Source organism: Ranitomeya variabilis, chromosome 8 (assembly GCF_051348905.1).
Source record: "Ranitomeya variabilis isolate aRanVar5 chromosome 8, aRanVar5.hap1, whole genome shotgun sequence".
In the NCBI taxonomy this organism is placed as follows: domain Eukaryota; kingdom Metazoa; phylum Chordata; class Amphibia; order Anura; family Dendrobatidae; genus Ranitomeya; species Ranitomeya variabilis.
In genome coordinates this window covers 92,072,716-92,094,598 of record NC_135239.1, presented here as the reverse complement: position 1 = coordinate 92,094,598, position 21,883 = coordinate 92,072,716, and the positions used below count along the sequence as shown (strand labels likewise).

General features: G+C 44.3%; 1 protein-coding gene across 2 annotated transcripts in view; it reads left to right on the top strand.

The window, feature by feature from the left end:
• CFH (complement factor H) overlaps positions 1-21,883 on the top strand; it is a 919,877-nt gene that overhangs the window by 610,386 nt on the left and 287,608 nt on the right. For both annotated transcript variants that reach the window (XM_077276558.1, XM_077276556.1), the window contains exon 17: positions 13,283-13,465. In XM_077276558.1, the coding sequence (XP_077132673.1) occupies positions 13,283-13,465 (183 nt within the window). The remainder of the gene's footprint in view (positions 1-13,282; positions 13,466-21,883) is intronic.

Here is a 21,883-nt window from a genome sequence, read left to right as displayed (position 1 = left end):
CTCTCTGTCTTGCACTCTGTCTCGCTCGCTCTCAGTCTCGCTCGCTCTCAGTCTGTCTCGCTCTCTCTGTCTCTCTCTGAGTCTCTGTCAGGGTCAGTCTCTGTCTCTCTGTCAGTCTTTGTCTCGCTCTTTCTCAGTCTGTCTCGCTCACTCTCTGTCTTGCTCGCTCTCTCTGTGTGTCGCTCTCTCTGTGTGTCTTTCTCGCTCTCTCTGCCCCGCTCGCTCTCTGTCTCGCTCGCTCTCTGTCTCGCTCGCTCACGCTCTCTCAGTCTGGCTCTGAGTCTCTGTCTCTCTCAGGGTCAGTCTCTGTGTCTCCCTGTCAGTCTCTGTCTCTCGCAGTCTCTCTGTCTCAGTCTTTGTCTCGCTCTCTCTCTGTTTGTCTCTCTCTCAGTCTCTGTCTCAGTCTCTGTCTCTCTCAGTCTCTGTCTCTCTCAGTCTCTGTCCCTTTCTGTCACTCTCTGGCAGTCTCTCTCTGGCTCAGTCTTTGTTTCGCTCTCAGTTTGTCTCTGTCTTAGTCTCTCGCTCTAAGTCTCACTCTCGCTCTGTCAGTCTCTCTGTCTCTGCCAGTCTCTCTTCAGTCTCTGTCTCTTTGTCTCTCTCAGTCTCTCTGTCTGTCTCTCTCAGTCAAGGTCTCGCTCTCTGTCTCGCTCTCAGTCTCGCTCTCTGTGTCTTTCTCTCTGTCTCAGTCTCTCTCTGAGTCTCTGTCTCTGTGTCAGTCTCTCTCTGTCTCTCTCACTGTCTGTCTCTGTCACTCTGGCAGTCTCTCTCTCTGTCTCTCTCAGTCTCTATCTCTCTCTCAGTCTCGCTCTCTCTCTTTCTCGCTCTCAGTCTCTCTGTCAGTCTCTCTTTCAGTCTGTCTCTCTGTCTGTCTCTATTAGTCTCTGTCAGTCTGTCTCTCTCAGTCTCTGTCACTCTCAGTCTCTGTCACTCTGTCTCACTCTCTCTGTTTGTCTCAGTCTCGCTCTCTCTCTGTCTGTCTCTCAGTCTCTCTCTCAGCATCTCTCTCTCTATCTCTTGTAATGTAGTCCTGTAGCAGGACAGGGGTCAGGGTCCTATCAGTCCAGTGTGTGTCATCTCATATCAGTAAATACAAGGTAACAAACATGAAAATGCCATTTATATAAACAATAAAAATCCCCATAAAGTTGAGGATAAATATATATGATGAAGAGCCAAATAGAATAAAAATGGGAACAGCCAGTAGGTGAGTATAGATAATCACAATCACATATACAGTAGATGCATATGTATACTCAGTCTGAATAACATGGACCGCAAATAGGGAGAAGGGAAAAAAAGAAGAGATGACATACAGGGGGTGCACTTTCTTCTTTCATTGTGTGATATTTTACCTCCCCCCCTTTCTTCTGCTTTCCTCTTTCTTTCCATTCACCTCTTTAGGGTCTTGTCCAGACAAGAGTATTCTTTTTAGGGTTACCTGGATTCATTCAGGGACCTATTCCCATATGGTGGACTCTATACGTATTTACTGGTTGTTTTTATTTTCTGCAATTTTCAGCCCACAGAAAGGGACAGAGCAGAGACCAGAATCCAAGGGAGATACAACGTTGGGGCTAATGCGGGGGCCATTATACATTTTCAATTACAGCAGGATCATCTGCTGAGGTTCCCCTTATACCCATGATTAAAGTGTGCCACCATAGTTGTAATCAAGGTTTAGGGGCCCACTCAGATGGTTCGCCCCCCCTGAGCTGAACCCTTAGCTACGCCTCTGGTGTGACTTGTGATTCAGTGAAGAGGTATTTGGAAAACCTTTAACAAATACCTGTGTGAGTTGTTGAATTGGGAACAGCTATATTCACAAGGGGTTAATTTAGGGTGGGGACTCATAATTAAGGGTTTATAAGGGGCAGCTGGTTGGGGCTCAAGTCCCTTTGGAAGTGCATTGAACAGCAAGGTGGATTTCTGCTGAGGGGAAAAAAAGAAAAAATATCTTTAAATCTTCTGCTTAGTGAGTATGAATGAGCTGAGTGTGACCTGAGCATAAGTGCGAACGGTGGTAAGTGTGTGGCTTGTGATTCAGTGACTTTGGATTCCGGGAGTTTCTAAGGGAGAAATTACAGAATTGCTATCTGTATTTGATTAATACTTTGTATTTATTTTTATTTAACTTTTCTGTCTGGTGCAATCCCCATTAGGAAATGTGCTCCACTATTGTTAATGCCATCCAGTGCACATCTTGCCACATGTATGCAGTCCTTGATCAGCCGGTCGAGGGTGCATACTGCTGTGCAAGATGTGAGCACGTTGTGCATTTGGAAACCCAGATTCTGAATCTAAATGTGCAGCTGGCAACACTGAGATCCATAGACAATGTGGAAAGGAGTCTTCTGCTCACTGAGCAGACGCTCAATGGGATAGATGAGGGGGGGAGATGGTAGGATGGAGCTGCAGGACAGTGAAGCAGCAAGCTGGGTGACAGTTAGAGGGCTGGGTAGAGGGAAAAGTGCCAGGGAGGCTAGTCCTGATCTGGCACAGCCCAATAAGTTTGCTAAGTTGGCAGATGAGGGGGGTGCCAGTACAGGGGTAGCACTGCTGCAGCCAGGCATGTCCTCTGAAAGCCGGAGGAGTGACTGCTCCAGTAAGGAGGGAAATAGGAGAGCAGGGCAGGCCAGACAGGTGCTGGTAGTGGGGGACTCAATTATTAGGGGAACAGATAGGGCAATCTGTCACAAAGACAGGGATCATCGAACGGTGTGTGCCTACCTAGCGCTCGAGTCTGACACATCGCTGATCGGGTGGACAGATTACTGGGAGGGGCTGCTGAGGACCCAGCGGTCATGGTGCACATTGGCACAAATGACAAAGTTAGAGGTAGGTGGAAAGTCCTTAAAGATGATTTCAGGGAATTAGGCTGCAAGCTGAAAGCAAGGACCTCCAACGTGGTATTTTCCGAAATACTGCCTGTACCACGTGCCACGTCAGAGAGGCAACGGGAGATTAGGGAGGTTAATAAGTGGCCCAAGAATTGGTGTAGGAAGGAGGGGTTTGGGTTCCTGCAGAACTGGGCCGACTTCTCAGTTGGCTACAGGTTCTACGCTAGGGACGGGCTGCACCTCAATGGGGAAGGTGCAGCTGTGCTGGGGGAGAAAATGGCTAGAAGGTTGGAGGAGTGTTTAAACTAGGGATTGGGGGAGGGTATTCATTTTATAGGAGGGGATGATAGTGCAGATAGAGACCTGGGCACAAATAAGGAATTTGGGGGTGGCTGTGGCATGGGGGTGGGGTTAGAGCAGTTAGTAATTTAAGAAAGAATAGAGGTACAGAGAGGAACATCAAGTGCATGTATACTAATGCCAGAAGCCTCGCCAACAAAATGGAGGAATTAGAATTAATGTTGTTAGAGCATAATTGTGACATGGTGGGGATGTCTGAGACATGGCAGGATGAGAGCCATGACTGGGCTGTTAACTTGCAGGGCTATAGCCTTTTCAGAAATGATAGTACAGATAAGCGAGGGGGAGGGGTGTGTCTGTATGTAAAATCATCCTTCAAACCCATCCTGAATGATAATATAGATGAATTTAATGAAAATGTAGAGTCCCTGTGGGTGGAGATAAGGGGAGGGGGGAAAAATAATAAATTACTGATAGGAGTTTGTTATAAATCTCCAAAAATAATGGAAGCAAAGGAGAATATTTTCATAAAGCAAATAGATGAAGCTGCGACTCAAGGAGAAGTCATTATTATGGGGTATTTCAACTACCCTCAAATAGATTGGGGAACAGAAACCTGCAGTTCCAGGAAAGGTAATCGGTTTTTGACAACTATGAGGGACAATTACCTTTCACAACTGGTTCAGGACCCAACAAGAAGGGGGGCACTGCTAGACCTAATTTTAACCAACAGGCCACACCGCATAGCAAATATAAGGGTTGGGGGTCACTTGGGGAATAGTGATCACAAAATAATAAGTGATCAAGTATCCTTTAATAAGATGTGTAGTAGAGGGGTGACAAGGACACTAAACTTCAGGAGGGCAAATTTCCAACCGATGAAAGATGATGTAGGTGCAATTAACTGGGACAATATCTTGAGACATAAAAATACACAAAGAAAATGGGAGACATTTATTAGCATCCTGGATAGGACTTGTGCACAGTATATACCGTATGGGAATAAACATACTAGAAATAGGAGGAAACCAATATGGCTAAATAGAGCTGTAAGGGGCACAATAAGTGACAAAAAGAAAGCATTTAGAGAATTAAAGGAAGTAGGTAGTGAGGAGGCATTAAATAAATACAGAAATTGAAATAAATTCTGTAAAAAGCAAATCAAGGAAGCAAAAATTGAGACAGAGAGACTCATTGCCAGAGAGAGTAAAAATAATCCCCAAATATTCTTTAACTACGTAAATAGTAAGAAACTAAAAAATGATTGTATTGGCCCCCTTAAAAATAGTCTGGGTGAAATGGAGGATGAGGATGAGGAAAAAGCCAATATGCTAAATGACTTTTTTTCATCAGTATTTACACAAGAAAATCCCATGGCAGACAATATGATCAGTGATAACAAAAATTCCCCATTAAATGTCACCTGCTTAACCCAGCAGAAAGTACGTTGGTGTCTAAAAATCACTAAAATTTACAAATCTCCGGGCTTCAGGTGGGATATGCAGCGCCCCAGAGTCCTGGTCGTTGCAGTACTGTGGCTCCGCCACTATGGGGAGCTATGGTACGTTTGATGGCACTGAAGGAGTTCATCTGATCAGGTATCAGAGACACCAATACATTTCACAGTCGGGCCTCCGGGGGGAGCTAAGGGTTCTATTCACTAGGCCACTCCCCACCATAGTGGGTAAACTGGGGGTCAGGCAGGAAGTTAGATCAGAAAGCTGACTGGGTTGGAACCAGGCAACACCTTGTGTCAGAGGGTGTTGTGGGGGAAGATACAGTAGGGTCTCTGTCAGGGGTGGGATCCTGACAGGGGCTTGGCAACTTGAACGAACGTAACGGGACCGTGCCTGCTCAGGATAGCGGTGGTGCCCAAGGAAGGACGAGAAGCAAGATAGATTGTGCTGAGTGAGAAACGAGATCAAGGCAATAAGGAGAATACCAGTAGGGGTCGTGCCGTAAGACCGAGGCAACACCCTACTGAGGCGCACTACCGGTGGCCAGAACGCCGAGGGAGTATTACAACATCCAGCTTCAAGCGATACTCTAAACAGCGGCAGGACAGTCAGTCTAAGTCGGGCTGTCTCACTTAAATCACCTATGTAGTCTTGGCGGGCAACTTGTGGAGAGGGGCGACTCTAGGGTCCCGGAAGAGCTCCGAGCCTACCCGTCAAACGGGTGCCGTCCCAACCGTAACATCAGGGAGGGACGGAGGATTAGCAGAACATCATCTAATCGAGTTGTGAGGGAACTTAAGAAACAGACACAACAGTTGTGGGGACTTTCCATAAGCACAGCAGGGAAGGACCGCAACACATAGCGCTAGAAGGAAGGCACAGATTTCCACCTGCTAAGAGAACTCTGGAGGTGCCATTGGACCGGCCGGACTTGCGCAGCCTGGTTATCCAGATTCTGGACTGAGGACCCAGAGATCTTCAGTAAAGAGGTAAAGAGACTGCAACCTGGTGTCCTCGTTATTTACTGCACCGCACCACTACAGCCTCACCGCCACCACCATCCGTCATACCTATCACCGTACGCCCCTCGGCAGGGTCACGGACCGGGCCTAGCCACCGTGACAACCCCAGAGCAGAGACTCAGATGCCCGGTACCGGGTACCCCTCGGCCCTGCGGCAGTGGGGGCGCTGCAATTTTGGCATCACGAACAGGATCTACTTAAGCCTGAAAAATCAGGTCATGTGTGCCTTGGAACTGTGATTTATTGTGCTTAGAACTGTACTTTATTGCAAAGACTGTGCTGTGCCACTTGCCGCCAAAATCCGCCGCCATTACAGCGCTGAGGAGAGCGCAGGAGAAGAAGAGGGGCGTGGAGTGGGCGTAGGCAAGCTGAAGAGCGCGGACGACAATGGCCGCCCAGTCTAAATATTTCTGTGTCCTGAGGACGTGTCCGTCAACAGCCGAGGTCCGCCTTCTGATCCTGTTTGGAGGGTGGAGACCATGGAGACGGAGCCGCCCACGAAAGAGACCGCGGGAAGAAGACACTGGAGAGGAAATAAAGATGGCGATGCCGGGAGCACCGCGTGGGGATGACCTGACTCGACATGGAGCCGTATCACCGGACACAGCCTCGGAGACGCCATCGTTACGGGGACTGGCCCTCACGGAACCACTGATGGGTCGACCCAACTGGCAGATGTCCGAGGAGTGTGTGGCCGCAGCCGAGGCCCAACAAATAGCATGCCGCTTGGAGGCTGATGCCCGCCTGCTAGCTCGGCTGGGCCAGCCCACGGAGGTCTGTCTATCTCCGGTGTCCCCGGCTCCTCCCAACCCGGCCGCGGCTGAAGGTACGCTGCAAACGCAGGGCATGAGGATCTTGCCGGAGGCCGAACACCTGCGGCACTTGATGACGGCGTGGCGGAGCCGGCCCCAGCCTGCAGCTCAGATTGATTTGACCAGTGTGGAAGAAACCCCGCCATCACACTGGGGTGTAGTAGTGTCCTTCAACTCCCGACACGGAAGGGGAGTTATACAGGAGATTGGGGAGCCGCTACAGATCCGTGTAGACCGGGAGGAGGTAGAGCCCTGCGGAGGAAGGTTCGCTCACGACCTGGAGCCAGGTGACGCTGTAACCTACACCAGGTGGAGGAGGGAAACAGGTGAAGCTGGATGGATAGCACGGGGCGTCCAGCGGTGCGTCACACTCCAGGCCGCCGCCGAAACATCTGAAGATGAACCTCCTGCCGAAAAGGCAATGGAACTTGTCCCTGCGGAGCAGCGGGGAACTCAGACCCACCACGTACCTTGGGGGCGTGCCGGCCCACCAGTGAGAAGAGCATCACGGCGAGGAATCCTGTCATTGCTGGGACAGGAACCGCTCCTTGGATCGGCAGCGCGACCCGTTGGTCTGGTAAGGCCCGGAAGGAAGCCACATTCTGTACCGAAAGATGAGTAAGATAATACTACTCTTAAAATGTGTACATAGTTTCTTAACTGTTTGTTCGTTTCCTGATTTTGCTGCTAAAACCCGTCTAGGGTTAACTCTTAAAGGGATCCCCTTGTTGACCCGGGATCCCTATCGCTTTTTGGTTGTTTTTCCACTTTTTGTTTCCTGTTGAAAAGAACTGCCGCAATCATGAACAGTGCATGATACAAACTTTTTGTAAATAGCTTGCACCTTATTAAAGGTGCTCCCTACTGGTTTTACTTCAAAAAGGACTCTTTGTGAAGATACCACACTGGAACCTTTGTTGAGTACGGACTGGTAGCTTGAGAAGACATGCTACCTCATAGAGACTTGGTCCCCTCTTAAAGGGGATGTTCATTTGTTGCACTTAAATGGTGATATTGCTTTAAGATAGGTAGCAATAATGTTTTGGCGAAAAGAAAGTGATGATAATGTTTGTATGAGAAAGTTTTATGTATCCAACTAGTTAATTGTAAAGAAATGCTGATAATGTCCCCTGAAAGAAAGTGAAAGCTAGTAGAAGGATGTAGTGGGCCCGTAGGGGTAGATGTAGTGCCCAGCATACATGCCAGTAAGAAAAATAATGGGAAGGTTTAATGTTCTATAGAAAATGTTTGATAATGTTGATAGACAACGAGGACAGAAGGTAAACCCTGAGTCCTCCTAGGAGTCATGTCGAGATGGCTCGGTGCTCTTAAACTGAAAGTAATGTTATGTTCTATACTGTGTATAGTAGTTGAAAAGACAGAAGGCTCGGGCTGAAAGGAGCGGTCCTGTAAGAAAGGAGAGGCAGTAGGTCTGGTGCCGTTAGGACAGGCGGTCCTGCAGATTTAAAGAAGGAGAATGTAAAAGTTAAATTGCCTTATAATGTGATTATAATAAAGTCTTTAGCGGATTCAGAGTGTACGTCCTTAAAGGCAATGTTAAATTATTGTTCAACAAGTTTGTACTAGTAGAATACCCGGTTGGGTAAGAAAAGTTATTTATAGCATGTTGCTATGATATTTAACCATGTTGGTAACGTTCAAGTGTCCTCACCTCCCATAAAGGGAAGCTCTGTTTAAATATACTTATTGTTATTGCACTCAACAAAACTGTATGTCTTTTTGCTAACTTGTATTGTTGTTTTCTTCTCAGTCCCGGAGTACTGTGTTTAACCAGGGGGGAGTGCAGCGCCACAGAGTCCTGGTCATTGCAGTACTGTGGCTCCGCCACTATGGGGAGCTATGGTACGTTTGATGGCACTGAAGGAGTTCATCTGATCAGGTATCACAGACACCAATACATCTCACAGTCGGGCCTCCAGGGGGAGCTAAGGGTTCTATTCACTAGGCCACTCCCCACCATAGTGGGTAAACTGGGGGTCAGGCAGGAAGTTAGATCAGAAAGCTGACTGGGTTGGAACCAGGCAACACCTTGTGTCAGAGGGTGTTGTGGGGGAAGATACAGTAGGGTCTCTGTCAGGGGTGGGATCCTGACAGGGGCTTGGCAACTTGAACGAACGTAACGGGACCGTGCATGCTCAGGATAGCGGCGGTGCCCAAGGAAGGACGAGAAGCGAGATAGATTGTGCTGAGTGAGAAACAAGATCAAGGCAATAAGGAGAATACCAGTAGGGGTCGTGCCGTAAGACCGAGGCAACACCCTACTGAGGCGCACTACCGGTGGCCGGAACGCCGAGGGAGTATTACAACATCCAGCTTCAAGCGATACTCTAAACAGCGGCAGGACAGTCAGTCTAAGTCGGGCTGTCTCACTTAAATCACCTATGTAGTCTTGGGGGGCAACTTGTGGAGAGGGGCGACTCTAGGGTCCTGGAAGAGCTCCGAGCCTACCCGTCAAACGGGTGCCGTCCCAACCGTAACATCAGGGAGGGACGGAGGATTAGCAGAACATCATCTAATCGAGTTGTGAGGGAACTTAAGAAACAGACACAACAGTTGTGGGGACTTTCCATAAGCACAGCAGGGAAGGACCGCAACACATAGCGCTAGAAGGAAGGCACAGATTTCCACCTGCTAAGAGAACTCTGGAGGTGCCATTGGACCGGCCGGACTTGCGCAGCCTGGTTATCCAGATTCTGGACTGAGGACCCAGAGATCTTCAGTAAAGAGGTAAAGAGACTGCAACCTGGTGTCCTCGTTATTTACTGCACCGCACCACTACAGCCTCACCGCCACCACCATCCGTCATACCTATCACCGTACGCCCCTCGGCAGGGTCACGGACCGGGCCTAGCCACCGTGACAACCCCAGAGCAGAGACTCAGAGGCCCGGTACCGGGTACCCCTCGGCCCTGCGGCAGTGGGGGCGCTGCAGATACACCCCCGAGTACTGCAGGAATTAAGTTATGTCATTGATAGACCATTATTTTTCATCTTTAAAGACACCATAATAACAGGGTCTGTACCACAGGACTGGCATATAGCAAATGTGGTGCCTATATTCCAAAAGGGGACAAAAAACTGAACTCGGAAATTATAGGCCAGTAAGCTTAACCTCTACTGTGGGTAAAATCCTGGAGGGTTTTCTAAGAGATGCTATACTGAAGTATCTGAAGAGGAATAACCTCATGACCCAATACCAACATGGGTTTACTAGGGACCGTTCCGGTCAGACTAATCTGATCAGTTTCTATGAAGAGGTACGTTCTGGACTGGACCAAGGGAACCCAGTAAACGTAGTGTATATGGACTTTTCAAAAGCTTTTGATACGGTGCCACACAAAAGGTTGATATATAAAATGAGAATAATGGGGATAGGGGAAAATATGTGTAAGTGGGTTAAGAGCTGGCTCAGGGATAGGAAACAAAGGGTGGTTATTAATGGAGCACACACGGTTAGCAGTGGGGTACCACAGGGGTCAGTATTGGGCCCTCTTCTTTTTAACATATTTATTAATGACCTTGTAGGGGGCATACAGAGCAGAATTTCAATATTTTCAGATGACACTAAACTCTGCAGGGTAATCAATACAGAGGAGGACAATTGTACATTACAGGATGGTTTATGTAAACTAGAAGCTTGGGCTGATAAATGGCAAAGGAGCTTTAATGGGGATAAATGTAAGGTCATGCACTTGGGTCGAAGTAATAAGATGTATAACTATGTCCTTAATTGTAAAACACTGGGAAAAACCATCAATGAAAAAGACCTGGGTGTATGGGTGGATGACAAACTCACATTTAGTGGCCAGTGTCAGGCAGCTGCTACAAAGGCAAATAAAATAATGGGATGCATTAAAAGAGGCATAGATGCTCATGAGGAGAACATAATTTTACCTCTATGCAAGTCACTAGTTCGACCACACTTAGAATACTGTGCACAGTTCTGGTCTCCGGTGTATAAGAAAGACATAGCTGAACTAGAGCGGGTGCAGAGAAGAGCGACCAAGGTTATTAGAGGACTGGGGGGTTTGCAATACCAAGATAGGTTATTACACTTGGGGCTATTTAGTTTGGAAAAACAAAGGCTAAGGGGTGATCTTATTTTAATGTATAAATATATGAGGGGACAGTACAAAGACCTTTCTGATGATCTTTTAATCATAGACCTGAGACAGGGACAAGGGGGCATCCTCTATGTCTGGAGGAAAGAAGGTTTAAGCATAATAACAAAGGCGGATTCTTTACTGTAAGAGCAGTGAGACTATGGAACTCTCTGCCGTATGATGTTGTAATGAGTGATTCATTACTTAAATTTAAGAGGGGACTGGATACCTTTCTTGAAAAGTATAATGTTACAGGATATATATACTAGTTTCCTTAATAGGGCGTTGATCCAGGGAACTAGTCTGATTGCCGTATGTGGAGTTGGGAAGGAATTTTTTTCCCCAATGTGGAGCTTACTCTTTGCCACATGTTTTTTTTTTTGCCTTCCTCTGGATCAACATGTTAGGGCATGTTAGGTTAGGCTGTGGGTTGAACTAGATGGACTTAAAGTCTTCCTTCAACCTTAATAACTATTTTACTATGTTACTATGTTAAATTTTGCTTATTTTTACCCCCAAAATGTCCCCCATCTTTGGCTCCTTTTGGTTTAATGTTCCCAATCCTGGGCCCCATCCAATAATAATTTCCTTCTTGGTAAAATGTTTCCCAGCTTTGGCTCTTTGATAGTAAAATGTCACAAATTCTGTGTCCCTTCATGGTAAAATAGCAAAGAAAAAAAATTTCAACTCACCCTTTCAAAGAATCCTATATGGCAACTTGTACACATCAGAGCAGTCTGCTGGAAAACCAGATGGCAAGCATGGGAACCACAATGTGGTTAATCCTTGTAAAACTCTCTTACTTGCAACCCCAGGTAGGTAAACCAGTTATTATGAAGATTCTGGAGTTATCCCCTCTGTGTAGAGATGGTCTCCTAGCTGCGTCTTCCGTGTTGACTGTAACCCAGTTTAGCTTTGTTAGGATTGCCTTACTCCTGAGAGATGTAAGGAAATTCTTACAGTCTGTAAGAATGTGGCAGTCTGCACATTGGAACTTTTTTAGCATGTGTTCAAACATTTTTTTGAAATTTTAAATAACAAATACTCGCTTTTTTGAGCGCCATATTAACCATTTTTGATTTCATGGTAAAATGTTGGATATCCGGGGCCCCTTCACAGTACAATGTTCCCCATTTTGGGCTCCTTTTTGATAAAATGTAATTTATCCTGGGCCCATTCATGGTAAAATGTCCCCCTTCCTGGGCCCCATCCTATAATAAATTCCCACATCATGGGATCTTTTTCGGTAAAATATCCTTCATTTTGAGCTAGTTCTTGGTAAAAATATCCTCTTCCTGGGTCACTTTATGGTCTTATGTACCACATCCTGGTCCCCTTCATGGTAAAATGTCTCTCATCCCGATCTTGGGCATAATGCCCCTTATCCTAATCCCATTCTATAATAAGAAGGATATGATTATAAATATGTATTAAATCAAATGTTTGTAAATAGTAAAGAAAAAAGAATAAGAACAAATGAAAATTCATTAGAAACATGCATTAATATGGCCAAAAATATAGATGGCGTCATTACGAATATGGAAATACCTGTTATGTCCACTCTTTTATTTACCATGCAAGGTAAGCTCAAAAATAATAATAATAAAAAATTAGCAATGCTAGGATTGCATTTTTGTTCATCATGCTTATAATAATATTGCACAATAGGCTACTAAAATATTGTCCGTAATGCAATGCCACGTATTTCAAAATAATTCCATTGAAAAGATCAACTGATCCCTGCAAAAATAAACCCTGACACAGCTGGGTGGAGGAAATTTTAAAATGTTATGGCACACAGTTAATGGAGATAAACACAAAAAAATGTAATGAAACACTTTTTCTAGAAAAATATAAAGCGTTCTTTAAATTTGGTATCATCATAGTTTTATTGACCTGCAGAGTAAAGTAGACAGAACTGATTCATGAAGGAATTTTACCTTAATTCTTGTGTAAAACTTAAAAGCTCCAGCCTTTAGTGTTTCCACGCCAGTCCCGACCAGCTTCACTGAAATGGACGTAGCATGGGCCGGACAGGACATGGCTGAACCTAACCAACTAATTTATGAAACTGTAGTGGAGTAAATTTCACCCATAAAGTACTCTCGTACATTTGTACAGAACTAAGAAGCAGATAATTTATTAAGTGGAGATGGAGGGCGCTTCTTAATGAATTTGTCAAATTATGTTCTGGGGGACTCTTTCATTAAGACTGGCGTTCACAATGCCATTTTTATTGACTAGGGGCCAACATGTTTTTGACCAAATAATGAACTCAGTGAAATTTGAAACATAAAGTCAGAGTTGTGTTTTTTTCATATTACACCTAGAAATAATTAATACAGTGTATTAAATAAGTTACCTGTACTCCAAAATTCTGGCCTTGAAAAATATTTTTTTCTGCATTTCAAGAAAAACTCTCAAATTTACAAGTATAAAAATAATCAAAAGTTATAGTCTTTGGAAAGCAATTATGGAAAAGAGAAAAAGATTGCTGTATCCTTAAAATTTTAAGCTTATAGCTATTTATCAGTCTTGGTAAATGAAATTCCAAGAAGCCCTACATAGAGAAGTTACCGTTATTTCTAGATGTGGAGCTAATACCAAAAGAGAAGCAATCATGGAGAGAGGCAATTGGTTTTAATAGACAACTGCTTATATGATATTACTCCTTTCTGATTAGGAACCTTGTTAAAGTAATAATAATGTAATATTTTTCTATTTTTTAAGGAGTAACAGACTGCAGGAAACCGCCTAGAGTAATTAATGGTTATTTAACTACGGATTCTAAGCAAGAAAAATATGTTACTGATGACATTGTAAAATACCAATGTGATCCAGGATTTCACATCAGTGGATCAAATAAAATTATTTGTGTGGGTGGACAGTGGTCTGGTTCACCAGAATGCACAGGTAAGAACTTTAAAATATTTATATAGTACCTACAGGAAAGATATATATATTGGTACCGTGTTAGCCAGTAGATAGAAAAGTATTTAGAATTGAGAGTCCTCAGTGGTTGATCAGCAACTGAGGACTCTCAATTCTAAATATTTTTCTATATAGTACCTTACATTGAAGTATTGTCATAAAAAAATGGGATATCACATAACTAGGCTTTGTTTTTTAACTTAGAATATTCCCATGTGTTTAGTTCAGGCACTTTCCACACTGACGTCATGTTATTTAAGTCTGACTAGTGAAACTAGTATGATTGTGATGGGTTTTTGAATTGGGTATCTGTAGCCATTTTCTATAATGTGATAAAGTATAATTTATTTAACAAATCTTCAAGTGATTACAAAATCTTTTTAAATTCATTAGCTATGCCAAATTTGGCTGTGAAAAGTGATATAGTGAAAAATGTTGCAAAAATAACGCCACTTTTGGGACAGATGCCGACAGTGCAATTATTCATACGTGTTATTTATGCGGTGTACATGGAAGAAGCCATGGCCTTTAAACAAGCTGTGGTCCAAAAACAATTTCTTTTTGGGCAATAGCAACAGGTTTGGTATTTGGGAAAAATAATGGCTTGGTTTACCTGTCAAAAAATTATTCCTTTTTATAGAGTAACATGAAATAAGTATTTCATCATCTACCAACCAGCAAGCAGTCTGGCTCTCACTGACCTATTAGTTTTTCTTCAAGAAGTCCTCTGTGATGACACAGCATTTTATCGTAATTAACCTGACATCTATTTTCCCAACTTGGAGTCCAAACATTTCAGAAAATTAGTGTCAGAAACCAGGAAAAGTGATATCAATTGACCCACATTAGAAATGTTATAATGGCCCCACATGGATGGATGGGACAGGGCGCTGTCTAGCATTTCTAGCTTACAAATTGATTAGTATGAGGTGGATGAGTCACAGGTGTAGGCAGGACTGCCACCAGGAATTTCAGGGCTCCAAACTGGCAAAATTTCAGGGTCCCTGGAAACTCCACCCAGGCACCACACCAGCTCCGCCTCCACCCCAAACCTTCCACTTTTCCACTGCCCACTCTTGTAAAAACTCTACTTATGCATTATGTCCTCACCAATCTCACATTAACAGTTCCCATTGAACATCAGATTACAGACATAGCCATCAGCTTTTGTTTTGGCCAAAAGATGTTTTAAGCCTACCACCACGACAATGTAGACTTTTTTGGCACGGCAAGGGGTTGATTAGGAGATTTCACCAGGTAACATGCACACATTCACACATACACAATTTTATTTTATACTAACGCATGGCCAAGCAGCCATGCAAAACTTTTATATGTGACCTCTGACCTCCAAAGAGAGGTCGTCCCACAGGCATGCTCATTATACAAAAAGCAGGACTTAGTCCCTGGAGCGTCTGCTCGCCACTGATTAATGCTGGTTACAGTAGCTGGACCTGGGATGGCAGCAGTAACCAGACGCACAGCATCAGCTTGAGCAAGACGCTGGGACCAACATCTCTGCTGAGCAGGCTCCTCTACTGCTGGGGAAGAATGGGAGACTGCAGAGGACATGGTTCGAGATTCCCCCGTGCATCTACAAGAACTTAACACCTAACAAATACCGCTACATCATGACATCCGGACAACATATTACCACTAGAGATGGGTGGACACCTGGTTGTTCAGGTCTGATGGGTTTGCCAAACAGCTACAAAAAGTTTGTGTTTGGGTACCAGAACAGTATCACTTGAATGGGGGGCCTGAACATCCAGTGCTTTCCATGCTGTCATGTGCATGACAGCGCAGCAAATACTACTTCTGATCGGTGATGAAATCATCCCCACCGGTCAGAGAGCCTCTTTTGCCATGCTGTCAAAAGACAGCGTGAGTGCTCAGCTGTGATCGGAAGTATAAAGTTTACCTCTGGTCACTGGTGTCAGCTGATTGGACTACAGCGAGAGCAGGAGAGGCTGATGGAATAATCATTAGCTGTCTCCTGGGTTTTATATAATAAAAAAAAAAATTACATGGTTCCCCAGTATTTTGGATAACCAGCCAGGCAAAACTCACAGCTGAGGGCTGCAACCCTTAGCTGTCATCTTCAGCAAGGCTGGTTATCAAGAATAGAGGGGTCCCCATGCTGTTTTTTTTAAAGTATTTAAATAAATCATTTAAAAAACAACATTTTTGACAAACAGCCTTGCTAAAGCAGACAGCTGGGGGCTGGTGTTCTCAGGCTGGTAAGGGGCCATGGATATTGCCCCAGCCTAAAAATAGCAGCCCGCAGCTTCCCAGGAAACCCACAACTATCAGTTGCGCCAATTCTGGTGCTTTGCCCGGCTCTTGCCACTTGCCTTGTAGCAGTGGCAGGTGGTGTTACTATTTGTAGAGTTGATGTCACATTTGTATTGTCAGGGGACATCAAGCCCATGGTTTAGTAATGGAGAGCCGTCTAGAAGACACCTATTAATTACTAATCATATACTGTAGTTGTATGGTAAAAACGACACCGCTAGTATTTTATTAGAAATTAAACAAAACACACTTTTACTTTTTTTATTTAAGAATAACAAACACAGTTAAACACACCAAACGCCTATTCCACCTAAGCTCTCATCTTCTATAATAAAACATAAATAAGAAGCGACAATATCCTTCACCTCTCCATCATTCTGTCCCATGCCGTAATCCATGTCTGGGGGATAAACAGTTTTCAACCTGGATGTGCCAAAATGCAACCTTCCAGGTTGAGAGCCACTGGCGACTTAACTGCTGCGAGTGCATCGAGGTTACCTCTGGTCACTGAGGCTGTGTTCCAAGCCGGGCTGAGCTGCCGTGACCTCGGTGAGATCCCCGCTAGCACCATGAGAAAAATTCATACTGTGATTTGTTTTTTCCACAGACCAAATTTGGTCTGTAGAAAAAATTGCAGATCTGCACTGCCAGATAGTATAATATTGTGCCGAATGCTATCAGGTAAACCATTATACGCTTGTAAGATCAGAGCCTAAGTGACTTTATTCCTCCTGCAGATCTTCTTCAATTAACCTCTAGCTGGAGTCCGGCCTTATATATATATATATATATATATATATATTTATATATATATATATATATATATATATATATATATATATATATATATATATACTGTGTGTACACTGCTCTAAAAAAGGGAACACTAAAATCCCACATCCTAGATATCACTGAATGAGATATTCAAGCTGTAAATCTTTATTCATTATATAGTGGAGTGCGTTTGAACAGTAAAACCTAATCTCATGGAGGTCTGGAGTTGTAATGATGCTCAAAATCAAAGTGGAAAATCAAATTACAGGCTGATCCAACTTTAGTGGAAATGCCTCAAGACAAGGAAATGATGCTCGGTAGTGTGTGTGGCATCCACGTGCCTGTTTGATCTCCCTACAATGCCTGGGCATGCTCCTCATGAGGCAGCGGATGGTCTCCTGAGAAATATCCTCCCAGACCTGGACAAAAGCATCCGCCTGCTACGGAACTGCATCACAGAACTAGGGTAGAAGGGGGAAAACTGACCCTGCACTATGATTAGGCTGATGCCCAACGATGGAGCGTTCCTTGCGAATAGACCCACCAACGATCCTAGGTTAATCTCAAGTGAAACCTATAGACAGGGGGTAGGGGGTCCCTAAAAGATCTTAGGGCTGAGTACAAAAAACGTGTCACCTCCTGATCGAAAACACAGAGAAGGCTGCAGAACCAACTGAAAACAGAAACTAAGACCAGCAGAACCAGAGGTCCCAGTACTTCACAAATTACAACACAGAAGACAAAGCTAAGCACCAAGAGAGAATTCAAGCAGATTAACACTGTTGTCCAGCAAGGAATGGGAGGCAGATGCTGGTTAATAAAGGGTGACCCAAACACCTGACCCAAGGGAAACCCAGCACCAGGGGAAAAAGACCAGCAGCCAGAACACCACAAGAAAATGGCGGATAGTCACAAATTGAACAGCTGCTAACAGTACCTCCCCTTTAATGAGGATCCCCCAGATCCTCTAGGCCGGGCCTTATTCAGAAATCTCCTGTGAAAATCTACTTTGAAGAACCTAGAATATAAGACATAATTTTAGATGTTTCACACTTTTTGTTAAGTATATAATTCTACATGTGTTAATTCATAGTTTTGATGCCTTCAGTGTGAATGTACAATTTTCATAGTAATGAAAATACAGAAAAATCTTTAAATGAGAAGGTGTGTCCAAACTTTTGGTCTGTACTGTATATATATATATATATATATATATATATATATATATATATATCCCAAACAGAGGCCTCATTCACCTTGTTATTTAGTGGCAGTGAAATTGCACATAAAAAAACAATATTTATTTCTGTTGGTAAACGTGATACAGCCTTTCATATCTCACGTTGTAATTTTGTGGCGGTAATATGGAGATGTCTGCAACTATCACACACATTATAAAAAATATAGTTTTTTACTGTTGCTAAATGTGATATAGCACGACGTATTCCACGTTGTAATTTTGTGGCGGTGATATGACTGTCTGGAGACCTCACGCACATTATTATAATTTTTTTCTGTTGGTTAACGTGATATAGCCCACCGTATTCCAGATTATAATTTTGTGGCGGTCATATGAAACTGTTTGCAGGCCTAACATACATAAAAAAAAAAATCTTTTGCAAAATGTTATAGTGGCCTCCGTATCCCACATTGTTATTTTATGGCGGTGATATGAAGCTGGATACAGACCTCACTCACATTAAAAAAAATATGTTTTTTCCTGTTGGTAAACAAGATACAGCCCGCCGTATCCCACATTGCAATTTTTTTATGTTAAAATTAGGCTGTCTGCAGAGCTCACGCACATAATTTTTTTTTTCTTTTTTCTGTTTATAAACGTGATAAAGCCTACCATATCCCTCATTGTAATTATGTGGTGGTGAAATTGTTGGGTGTGCAGAGCTGTTGCACATAAAAAATAAACATTTTGGGTTTTTAATAATGTGATACAGCAGGGTAAATATGATTTTGAAATTGTTTGTAGCATATCTTCTAGGTTATACAGGTGACACTTACAGTAACAAAAAAATTGTTCCGTTACTAGCTTTGTACAGTAGGGAACATCTCACTTTCAAATTGTTTGTAGCATCTAGTCTGTTATAAAGGTCTCATCCACAGGCCCCCCAAAATATTCTTCTGTTACTAAGATCATACTGTAGGGGACATCTCACTTTCAGATTGTTTGTAGCATCTACTCTGCGTTATAGAGGCCTCTTTCACAGGCCCAAAACAAATTCTTCTGTTGCCAACGTCATACAGCAGGGAGAATCTCACTTTCAAAATGTTTGTAGCATCTACTCTATGTTATAGAGGCCTCAACCACTGCCCCCCCAAAATTCTTCTGTTACTAATGTGATACAGTAGGGGCTATCTAACTTTCAAATTGTTTGTAGCATCTACTCTATGTTACAGATTCCTCATCCACAGGTCCCAAAATGTTTCTTGAGTTACTAATGTCATACACTATGGGACATCTCACTTTCCAATTGTTTGTAGCATATATAAATGTTTGTAGCGTCTATGTTATAGAGGCCTTATCTACCCCAAAAATCTTGTGTTACTAACATCATAGGGAAGATCTAATAAAAAAATTGTTTTGAGTATATTTTCTTTGTCATACAGGCCTCATCCACACTTAAACAATTATTTATTCTGTGACTAACGTGATTCAGCATGCCATAATTCACCTTATCATTTAGTGCCACTCAAAATCAGCCGTATGCAATGCTGGTGCAGAGTTTAAAATCTACCTTTTGGTTGCTAGTACTGTGCTCCTACCACACTATCTGAGCGACCATGACTGTGAAAAAGTAAGGTCGTGGTGGAAGGGGGATTAGGCTTTTTGTTCAAGGTATACATCAGTGTACACCAATGCAGTAATGTTTCTGTAAGCACTAGTGAACCAACAATATCATGTCCTATCCATAGACAACTGACAACTTCTGTTACTGGACGGGCTACTCCACTAACTTTGTTTGGCAGACACACAGCGGTACGCCTTGTTGATTAGGCACAGAAAGTGAATGTGCTCGAGTGGATGGAAAGTGCAGCTTCAAGAGGCCTCTCCTTCTCTTCTTCCATGTCAACATCACACCCAGTACAAACCACAAAGGTGACAGCCATATTACCTTTGCTTCCCCTAGCATATAAACGCTCCAACTGTACAACTGACTGTAAGGGACCACAGATAGGTGAGTTTGGAGAGCCGGTCACACATGCCATGGGCATAAGAAGTGTACTCAAAGGCTCACGGAGTCAAGAAGAGGAAATCTGCACCAATGCCCCCAATTTTTTTTTTTTGCTTGGATCCGGGGCAGGACATAGTAGGGTCCAAGCAGCATCCTGACCCTTGTGACCAGACGTTAACCCCTGGGGGGGAGGTGATCCTGATGAGACTCAGATATCTGAGGCTCACGCAGACTGTACTCTGCTGTCAGGGCAGGAGGAGGAGGAGGGTGACTCAAATGACAATGTGATAACACAGAGGATGATGATGATGTGTTAGGGTACCGTCACACAGTGCAATTTTGATCGCTACGACGGTACGATTCGTGACGTTCTAGCGATATCGTTACGATATCGCAGTGTCTGACACGCAGCAGCGATCAGGGATCCTGCTGAGAATCGTACGTCGTAGCAGATCGTTTGGAACTTTCTTTCGTCGCTTGATCACCCGCTGACATCGCTGGATCGTTGTGTGTGACAGCGATCCAGCGATGCGTTAGCTGGTAACCAGGGTAAACATCGGGTAACTAAGCGCAGGGCCGCGCTTAGTAACCCGATGTTTACCGTGGTTACCAGCGTAAAAGTAAAAAAAAAAAAAACGTACATGCTCACCATCTGATGTCCGTCCGGTCCCTTGCCGTCCGCTTCCCGCTCTGACTGTCTGCCAGCCGGAAAGTGAGAGCAGATCACAGCGGTGACGTCACCGCTGCACTCTGCTCTCACTGTACGGCCGGATCTGTCAGAGCAGGAAGCGGACGGCAAGGGACCGGACGGACATCAGATGGTGAGCATGTACGGTTTGTTTTTTTTACTTTTACGCTGGTAACCACGGTAAACATCGGGTTACTAAGCGCGGCCCTGCGCTTAGTAACCCGATGTTTACCCTGGTTACCCGGGGACTTCGGCATCGCTCCAGCGCCGTGATTGCACGTGTGACCGCAGTCTACGACGCTGGAGCGATAATCATACGATCGCTGTGACGTCACGGATCGTGCCGTCGTAGCGATCAAAATTGCACTGTGTGACGGTACCCTTAGATCCCAATTGGCATGAACACAGGCACACAGTTGAGTAGGTCATCTGAGGAGTAAGACGAGCAAGTTACATTGCATCGTACATCGCAGACACATAGTGATGCATCCACGATGAGTAATGCATCCTCAGCCACAACTCTGGCTGTGACCAGCAGTGTTCGCAGATCTGCAGCTCCCAGGGGTTGCATAGCATGGGTCTTTATGACATTGCAATGAATGAGTCAACTCGCGTAATCTTCCAACCTTGCAAAAAAATCTAATCAGAGAGAAAAGTGCAATAATAATAATAAGTGCAATAATTTGACTACATGTATGACTACATGTATGAATGACTACATGTATGAATCTTCACATTCACAATCAACATGCGTTACTCTGGGAATCCCACTGTGCAAAAATGCGGACCAGAGGACCTCAACAGCCATCAGGCGCCCCACAATCACGTGTCAGTCGTTAAGTGGACAATGCCAGTAAGTGTGTCTTTAAGGGCATGATTGATGTTCCTGGACATGTGCTGGTACAATGCAGGGACTGCACAACAGGAGAAAATGAAGCTGCAGAGGACCAGAGGTGGCAGAAATTCTCACTGTCTACCAGCCAAAATGACAACATTTCCACAGCAAGCAGCCTGGCAATGCATTAACTTAGCACTGGGTCTGCAGGTGGGTGGCTGGTAACTCTTTTTTTGTTCTAAGGCCTGGATTAAGGACAGCTCAATGCTGCGCTGGGTCAAGAATTTGGAAGTGCCTCATGATGGTAAGTCAGAATGTGCAAGGTTAGATCCAGAGCAGGAGGCATCTGTGCCAGTGTTTTGGACAGGGGATTTGGAAGCACCTAGCACAGGGGAAGAGGCAATGGTGACACACAATGGCATCAATCATGTACCCAGGCATTCGTCCCAATGAGTCAGGTGCTTAGATGACATGTGCCTGAGCCAGTCAGGAACTCAGGGTGGAGACAGTCAAGAACGTAGGGTGGAGACAATCAGAAACAGCACCGGTACAAGTATTTGAGTCAGCACAGTATTGTCCAACGAACGAGCTGAATAGCTCAGAGGGAAGAGCTGCGCCTG